General features: G+C 46.6%; 1 protein-coding gene across 1 annotated transcript in view; it reads left to right on the forward strand.

Moving 5' to 3' along the window:
• Positions 1 to 10000, forward strand: part of srgap2 (SLIT-ROBO Rho GTPase activating protein 2) — an 88219-nt gene that overhangs the window by 76571 nt on the left and 1648 nt on the right. Inside the window, 4 exon segments of the mRNA XM_042090209.1 lie at positions 1988 to 2067; positions 4550 to 4748; positions 6002 to 6154; positions 6678 to 7011. Coding sequence (XP_041946143.1) covers positions 1988 to 2067; positions 4550 to 4748; positions 6002 to 6154; positions 6678 to 7011 — 766 coding nt within the window.

Raw genomic sequence — 10000 nt, forward strand, 5'->3', positions numbered from 1 at the left:
CAGCCCTACTGTCTATGCCCTGCAGCCGTTACCCAGCCCTACTGTCTATGCCCTGCAGCCGTTACTCAGCCGTTACCCAGCCCTACTGTCTATGCCCTGCAGCCGTCACCCAGCCATTACTCAGCCGTTACTCAGCCGTTACCCAGCCCTACTGTCTATGCCCTGCAGCCGTCACCCAGCCGTTACCCAGCCGTTACCCAGCCATTACCCAGCCGTTACCCAGCCTTACTGTCTATGCCCTGCAGCCGTCACCCAGCCGTTACCCAGCCGTTACCCAGCCATTACCCAGCCGTTACTCAGCCGTTACCCAGCCCTACTGTCTATGCCCTGCAGCCGTCACCCAGCCATTACTCAGCCGTTACTCAGCCGTTACCCAGCCCTACTGTCTATGCCCTGCAGCCGTCACCCAGCCGTTACTCAGCTGTTACTCAGCCGTTACCCAGCCCTACTGTCTATGCCCTGCAGCCGTTATCCAGCCATTACCCAGCCGTTACTCAGCCGTTACCCAGCTGTTACCCAGCCCTACTGTCTATGCCCTGCAGCCGTTATCCAGCCATTACCCAGCCGTTACCCAGCCCTACTGTCTATGCCCTGCAGCCATTACCCAGCCCTACTGTCTATGCCCTGCAGCCGTCACCCAGCCATTACTCAGCCGTTACTCAGCCGTTACCCAGCCCTACTGTCTATGCCCTGCAGCCGTTATCCAGCCGTTACCCAGCCGTTACTCAGCCGTTACCCAGCCGTTACCCAGCCCTACTGTCTATGCCCTGCAGCCATTACCCAGCCGTTACCCAGCCATTACCCAGCCATTATCCAGCCCTACTGTCTATGCCCTGCAGCCGTTATCCAGCCGTTACCCAGCCGTTACCCAGCCATTACCCAGCCCTACTGTCTATGCCCTGCAGCCGTTACCCAGCCGTTACCCAGCCATTACTCAGCCCTACTGTCTATGCCCTGCAGTCGTTACCCAGCCATTACCCAGCCGTTACCCAGCCCTACTGTCTATGCCCTGCAGCCATTACCCAGCCCTACTGTCTATGCCCTGCAGCCATTACCCAGCCATTACCCAGCCATTACCCAGGCCTACTGTCTATGCAGTCGTTACCCAGCCATTACCCAGCCGTTACCCAGCCGTTACCCAGCCCTACTGTCTATGCCCTGCAGCCATTACCCAGCCCTACTGTCTATGCCCTGCAGCCATTACCCAGCCGTTACCCAGCCGTTACCCAGCCATTACCCAGCCATTACCCAGCCATTACCCAGCCCTACTGTCTATGCCCTGCAGCTATTACCCAGCCATTATCCAGCCCTACTGTCTATGCCCTGCAGCCATTACCCAGCCGTTACCCAGCCGTTACCCAGCAGTTACCCAGCCGTTACCCAGTTACTCTATCAGCTAGCTGGTTCCACGATGCCCAAGAGGAGCAGTGGAACCACAAGCACTATGGGGGCAGTGTGTGTGTGTGTGTGTGTGTGTGTGTGTGCGCGTGCGTGCGTGTGGGGGCAGTGTGTGTGTGCGTGCGTAATGGCCAAAAGTGTACTGCACTGGGAGTAGACTATTTACAGGCTTCCCACAGGGCGTTGAAAGCCTTGAAAGTTTGTTGACTTTTGGGAAAAAGCCATCTCTCTCTTAATGTCTGTGAGGTTAAAGCCATCTCTCTCTTTAATGTCTGTGAGGTTAAAGCCATCTCTCTCTTTAATGTCTGTGAGGTTCTATAATGCTTGCTAGTTATATAAATGGTAGCGTTATAACAAATTGTTATCTGAAAAGTTGTCTTGTAACAGTAATGAACCTTGATCTGTGTCTCGCCATGCTGGGTCTTTGTATTTGTCCTGGAAAGTCCTTGAATCGTCCTCGATTTTTTTTGTTTTTGTTTCAGTGTGGCTCCTTGTTGATTTGCTTGTGACCTAAAATGTTCGTTTTTCTCTCCATCTTTCTTTCCTTCCTGTTCCCCCTTCTGTCTCCCTCGTTCTCTCTGTGCCGCAGTGAGAGTCCACACAGTGAGCCCCCCCTAGTGGACATACCTGCTCCTGACACCGTCTCTGTGATCCAAAACAGTGACGATGGTGAGGAGAGACAAAACACACACACACACAAACACACACCTCCTTTCTCATTCTTTATTACCATATTTGTTTTATTTACCGAACCATCATTTTATTTAATCAACCATCTTATTGTAACCATAACCACAGTTATTGTAACCATACCGACGTCTAAAACGTCCAACATACTCGTCACACCCGACCGGTAGCGCGACAATGTGACGTCAAAATTGCGTCATTTCCTCTGCCGCACGAGAAATGTCAGCCTCCGCAGGCAGGTCGTGCACCGTAGATTTTTTTTTTTTCAGATGCGCGCGACAAGCAGGATGAGCTTGAAGCCAAGTTTAGGGAGCATGCTTGCCTATATACAGACATCAACCACATTCAGGCATTTCATCTTAAATAAACATGTTTGAATAGTCAGTTTGAAGAGAGAGGGAAATTAACCTGGCTAGGTTACAAGCGAGAGTTCGTGATTTTTAAATAGTCTGCTGGATAAGTTAATGAAGCTACCAGAGAGAGGGAATTAAGATGAAAGACTTAGGACCCAGGGACATGCCAATAATCCAGCAAAAAGTAACAAAGATATTTATTTTCAACCAAAGGATATCTAAGACCTGAAAAAAATCTCATTCCACCTCAGGAAATTACACAAACTCATTTCTTAGCACCATCCAGCTAGCTTACTTGGTAAAATTTCCCTCGGGATGAATAAAGTATCTATCTATCTATATATCTATATATATCTATCTATATATATATATATATATATATATATATATATATATATATATATATATATATATATATATATATATATATATACACACCTTGGAAACTAGATGGTAGTTGTGAATAGCAGCAACCGAAGTCTGAGGTATCATCACAGAGGGTAGTTTTTACTGCCATTAAGGCCAATGCCAATTCAGGAGAATACAACTATTGTCGCGACCACCACGCGCGAGTATAAATGGTTACCGGCGCTCCCGTGACGTCACATTGTCGCGCTACTGGTCGGGAGTGGCGAGTATGTTGAAGCCTTAATGCTTTTTAACCATGAATATGAACTGTGATGGCATTAACTTCATCCCAAAGTCCTTGTTTGCTTGTCTTAACCGGCACACAAATGCATCTACTGTTTGATCTCATGTTTGCTCGACCACACAAGCAGAGTCAGAACTAGAACCAGAACTAGGACCAGAATAATCCCGTCTTGATCTGGCTCTGATCTTGAGCTGGATCTGGGGTCAGCTGCTGCCCCTGGTAGTGCCCGCTGCTTCCCCTGGTAGTGCCCGCTGCTTCCCCTGGTAGTGCCCACTCCTCTCCCCCGCTTCAGTTGTGCGCCCGGTGTAGCCGGGCTGTTACACTGAATGGCCTGCTACTATACTCTACTCTGCTGCTCTACTCTAATGGTAGTGAATGTGCTGCTCTACTCTAATGGTAGTGAATGGCCTGCTGCTGCTCTACTCTAATGGTAGTGAATGTGCTGCTCTACTCTAATGGTAGTGAATGTGCTGCTCTACTCTAATGGTAGTGAATGGCCTGCTGCTGCTCTACTCTAATGGTAGTGAATGTGCTGCTCTACTCTAATGGTAGTGAATGTGCTGCTCTACTCTAATGGTAGTGAATGGCCTGCTGCTGCTCTACTCTAATGGTAGTGAATGTGCTGCTCTACTCTAATGGTAGTGAATGTGCTGCTCTACTCTAATGGTAGTGAATGGCCTGCTGCTGCTCTACTCTAATGGTAGTGAATGTGCTGCTCTACCCTAATGGTAGTGAATGGCCTGCTGCTGCTCTACTCTAATGGTAGTGAATGTGCTGCTCTACTCTAATGGTAGTGAGTGTGCTGCTCTACTCTAATGGTAGTGAATGTGCTGCTGCTCTACTCTAGTGGTAGTGAATGTGCTGCTGCTCTACTCTAATGGTAGTGAATGTGCTGCTCTACTCTAATGGTAGTGAATGTGCTGCTCTACTCTAATGGTAGTGAATGGCCTGCTGCTCTACTCTGCTGCTCTACTCTAATGGTAGTGAATAGCCTGCTGCTCTAACCTCCCAGAAAGCTGCCGTCTCAGGGCCGGATCTGATCCAGAGCACGGCTGCACTCTGGGCTGCACTCTGGGCTGCTGGCTGCTCCCATCACTAACTCCAACTCCTGCTCTCCCTCCCTTTTCTCTCTCTTTCTTTCTTTTGTGTTTCCCCCTTTACTCCATCTGTTCTTTCACTTTATCCTGCTCTCACTTTTCCTTTCTTTTTCACTTTTGCACGCCTCTTCCCCTCTCTCTCTCTTTCTCTCTCTCTCTCTCTCTCTCTCTCTCTCTCTCTCTCTCTCTCTCTCTCTCTCTCTCTCTATTTCTCTCTGTTGCTCTTTCTCTTGATCTCTCTCTCTTTTCCTCTCTCTCTCTCTTGCTCTCTCTGTGTCCATCTTTGCTTCTGTCTATCGCACTCTCTCTTGCTCTCACTGTCCTCCTGTCTCTTCTTCTCTCCATCTTTGGTTCAACTCCAGGATCATTGGTTGTTTCAGAGTCAGACCCCATTGAGGCGATTGCGCGCTACGACTACTCTGGCCGCACCAATCGCGAGCTGTCCTTCAAGAAGGGGGCGTCTCTTCTGCTCTACAACCGCGCCTCTGACGACTGGTGGGAGGGGCGTCACAACGGAGCCAGTGGACTGGTGCCACACCAGTACATAGCGCTGCAGGACACGTAAGCAAAACTAGCACACATGCTAATATCAACACCAACACCAATACATAGCACTGCAGGACACGTAAGCAAAACTAGCACACATGCTAATATCAACACCAATAGATAGCGCTGCAGGACACGTAAGCAAAACTAGCACACATGCTAATATCAACACCAACACCAATACATAGCACTGCAGGACACGTAAGCAAAACTAGCACACATGCTAATATCAACACCAATACATAGCTCTTCAGGACATGTTAGCAAAACTAGAACACATGCTAATATCAACACCAATAGATAGCGCTGCAGGACACGTAAGCAAAACTAGCACACATGCTAATATCAACACCAACACCAATACATAGCACTGCAGGACACGTAAGCAAAACTAGCACACATGCTAATATCAACACCAATACATAGCTCTTCAGGACATGTTAGCAAAACTAGAACACATGCTAATATCAACACCAATAGATAGCGCTGCAGGACACGTAAGCAAAACTAGCACACATGCTAATATCAACACCAACACCAATACATAGCACTGCAGGACACGTAAGCAAAACTAGCACACATGCTAATATCAACACCAATACATAGCTCTTCAGGACATGTTAGCAAAACTAGAACACATGCTAATATCAACACCAATAGATAGCGCTGCAGGACATGTAAGCAAAACTAACACACATGCTAATATCAACACCAATACATAGCGCTTCAGGACATGTAAGCAACACTAGCACACATGCTAACATTGACACTATAGCACTGTAATATCAACACCAATAGATAGCGCTGCAGGACATGCAAGCAAAACTAACACACATGCTAATATCAACACCAATACATAGCGTTGCAGGACATGTAAGCAAAACTAGCACACATGCTAATATCGACAGTACATGCATGGTCCTACAGGACACATTCGCAAAACTAGCACACATGCTAACATCAACACTAGCTGCAGTAATTAGCAATGCAAGACACGTAAGCTGTACTAGCACAAATGCTAGCGTCATTGCCAGGGAATAGCACTGTAGGACAAGTAAACCAAGTTAGCGCGCATGCTAATACGTAACAGTACAAAGCTCGGATTGGCAATTTACGAATGCACCCTTAGTAGGAGACACTGTTTTGCTAACAGTTTTGCTAATTTTTATTTCTCTGTGAACATGTATATGGCTGCAAACCTTTTCTGATGTTGGTGTGTGTGTGTAATTCTCATGCTTGTTGTGTGTGTGTGTGTGTGTGTGTTCCAGGACTGATGGTTGCACCGGTCGAGGCAGTCCCAAAGCTGACCTGGAGGGCTCCCTGGAGGGTGGACTGCCAGAAGAGAAGGTGGCCACTAGGGGCAGCGCAAGCTCACCTACAGGAGGACATGTGGCTGACATTTACTTGGCCAACCTCAACAAGTACGTCTGCATGTTGAAGGCACAGTACCTCCACACACAGACCTGGCCCTGGGATGGCAGGGGTTTTTATAGACTCTATCTATGCTATTTACGGGGCTTGTTTTGATTAGCTGATTAGTAGAGGAGTAACACACATACACATACACACAGTGTGTGTGTAACCATCATCACCAGCAGACTTTTTACAACCGCTGTCACTCATCAGTTACTATTTGACTATCAAATATATATATATAGATATATACCTTATAAATGACTATGGTTATTTTATATAGGTTTAAATATATATGTTTATACATAACTGAATAGCGTGTTCTATAGATTCTTCTGTATGATTGCTTTGGCTATACAAATGCCTTTTTTGTTATGCCAATAAAGCACCTTTTGAATTTGAATAAATAGATAGATTGATAGACAGACAGAGTTTGACTAACCCACTTCTCTCTCTCTCTCTCCCTCTCTCTCTCTCTCTCTCTCTCCCTCTCTCTCTCTCCCTCTCTCTCCCTCTCTCTCTCTCTCATAGGATGAGGAAGCAGTCTAGTGGAAGCATCAGAAGAGCCTTCCGCACCTCAGAGGGTCTGAGTGAGGTGGCACCTCCGCCCTCCTCTCCGGGGGCGACAGGGGGCATGCGTGCCACCTCCATGCCCGTGGCAGGCCTGGTGAAGGAGGCCGCGGCCGACAAGCGGCCCGTGAGCGCCCACAGCGTGCTGAACTCAGTCACGCGCCACTCCTCCCTCAAGACCAAGGTGGAGAGCCCGCAGATACGCAAGACCACCACAGCAGGGCGCTCCAAGAGCTTCAGCAACCACAGGCCCATCGACCCCGAGCTCTTTGCTCAGGTGGAGCACAGCTCACAGGTATGTGCACACACACACACACACACACACACACTATTATAAAGCAATAGAGCTTGATCAGCTGGAGACTGCGCTCACTGCCATGCACAACTGACAGGCTGAGGAAGTCATTTGTCCCCAGGGCCATTGAACTGTTCAATGCTTTACTAAAGGGAAGAGGAGAGATAGACTTCTCTGCATAGTCTGTCTGCTTCTCCACCCTCTCCATGTTTGAGTACTGAGGGCCAGATGTACGTACATTTGCGAACGTAGCGTTATCAGCGCCATGGACACACCGCAGATTGCGAACGCTGTCAGACCCAAGTTTCCGTCGTATTTATCAATCGTTCAATCCATAGTGTAAACTGTGCCTTTCTCTGCCTTTCTCCACCCATAAACGCAATTTACGAACGTCCACAACTGAATGGCAGCGTCTACATACAGTACAAGCGCAGTTGAATGAAGTTAACTGATGACAACATTAAAAAGAATCAAACGTTTAGCGATCATGAAATAATACCATACATGATAAGATGTAAACAAGCAGGGATATAATGAAGATCAGTAGTTCTACTCAAACTACTTGTGTACGTAGGCTATGGAAGATTGGTCAAATCTAGCAAGTAGAAAAGTTTAAGTGAATGACGTGAAAGTGAAAGTAAGACATTCGAAAGGCCAACGAAAGTTAAGGTTGCTTTTGGTAGTACAAATACTTTCACCACAAAAACTGGTGTTCTAAATAGCGATTCTGTTGTCTTTGAAAGGTTCTCTTATTAACGCATTGAACTGCAATTTGGATTAACACCTGCTTTTACAAGGCGGAAGTATTTAGGCGCAGAATAGACGTGCGCTTTCAGGAGCAGTCTTTGTACATACCGCGGAATACATAACTAGGCGCTCTTTACTCTTCCCCTCCCATCTTTTTATGCTAAACTCCCACTTTCCCCTGGATCCTCCCATGAATGCATATGCATGACATGACAAACGCAATCTGCCACTTTCAGCTCCCGCGACAGGCAGTCTGCGCTTTTACAGCATTGCGGCCTGTTTGTACATACCTCGCAATGATTTTACACGCACATTGCGAAACATACGCCTGAAATGAGCGCAAAAGCGTTAGTACATCTGGCCCTGACTGTCCACTACTGTTTTACTACTGTTTTACTACTGTCCACAGCCTAATGTTTTACTACTGTTTTTACTGCTACACTGTTTTTCATGCTATATTAGCACACATGACCAATGGCTTCTGCTACAATACTGAATGGCTGTAACCCTATTACCTCAACCTATTCTTGCACTGATATAGTTTTTATACTACCTTGTCTACATTATACATTACTCTCCATTATACTTGTCCATATTTATTTATGATGGTATCTAGACCTTATTCTTGCACTGTTGCACTGTTGGACTACTTTTTGCACCTTACCATGCACACAGAACTGCAGGCCCAGTCCCGGCCCTGTCACTGCAAGCGCCTCATGCTTGATCATCCTTAAGCACACTGGATTTTTTTTGTCTCTATTGTACAGTGGAGTTTTGTTATATGTATATACTTATATTTACTTTTTCTGCTGTAAGTGCATGTTGTGTGTGATGTCTGTATGCTACTGAGACCTTGAATTTCCCCTTGGGGATCAATAATCAATAAAGTATCTATCTATCTATGTACACACACAGAGACAGACACACATGCACACATTTACTGTACACTTATGCATGCTTGCACAGACACACACACACACATACATGCACACACACTTTGAGCTGTAGAGTGTGCATTTGAATGATAAGGGGAGAGAAGAGAGCTCCATTGTTCCTGAGAGTGATTTCCCTGTCAGAGACACTGAAGAGCCTCATCGACTGAGACATGGCCAAGCCCCAGTGCTGTTCAGCAGAGCTCTTCTTAAGCCTCTTTGAAGTTTAATTATCCTCACACACACACACACACACACACACACACACACACACACACACACACACACACACACACACAAGGAGTCCTGCAGTGTTAACTGCCAAAGAGAGAGAGAGAGAAAAGTGAAATGCTGGCAGGAAAGAGTTTACTCATTGCCTACCTCACCTCAAGTCTTGGCTAGGCTAGGCTAGGCTAATTAGCCCTCCAGGGAGCACATTACTGTCCATCACCATTGGCACTGCTAGCATCATTAGCACAGTTAGCAGCGCTAGCCATATGAGCACCACTGGCCTTTCAATTCAGCTGCAGACTGCTGTGGCCTTTGAAAGGCTTCTAGTTCCAGACAGTCTCTGGAGGAGATATGTAGGAGATTTAAGGCTGTGTGTGTGTGTGCATGTGTGCGCCTAATGAAGCTTTAGGCTCAGCATCCTGGAGTGTCCTTTGTAATTTTTTCTAGGCTGGTTTGAGGCTCAGGATCATTTACATTCATTAATTTGGCAGACATGTTTAAAGCAACACCAAAGAGTTTTTTTGTACCTTAAAATATTGTTTCCAAAATCTTTTCAGTGGTTCATCAACTCGTAACAGGGTGAACGGCACTTCTGCATTCGACCTCTATCGGCTATAACCGCACTATGTAAGTTTGCCAGATCGGGTAGCGGATCTGTAGTTCGATGGAATGAGACATGAGAAACTACAAATTTGACTTGCATCTGATGTCGCAATATAACCTACTTTTAATAAAATCATGCGACATATTCTACCTTTTCTGTGGACATTGTTATTTGCAAAGCCGGTGCTGGATAAACAAATAGTGCGTTTGACAGAGGAAAAGTTCTTTGGTGTTGCTTTAAGCAAAAAGACTTACAGCAATAGCTTTGCAACAGCTTTGCCTGCCGTCCTGATGGACTGATGCTCAGACCAGGGAGCGTCCAGACAAGAGCAGTTGAAATGGAGAGATGGCCACAGCTCCATCTCTCTCCTGCAGGACATCGAGGCCACTATGAACACAGGTCTGAGTGATGATAACGCGTATGACAGCAGTGTGATAACCACTCTCTCTCTCTCTCTCTCTCTCTCTCTCTCCTG

The sequence above is a fragment of the Alosa sapidissima genome, chromosome 4 (assembly GCF_018492685.1).
Source record: "Alosa sapidissima isolate fAloSap1 chromosome 4, fAloSap1.pri, whole genome shotgun sequence".
Taxonomy (NCBI): Eukaryota; Metazoa; Chordata; class Actinopteri; order Clupeiformes; family Clupeidae; genus Alosa; species Alosa sapidissima.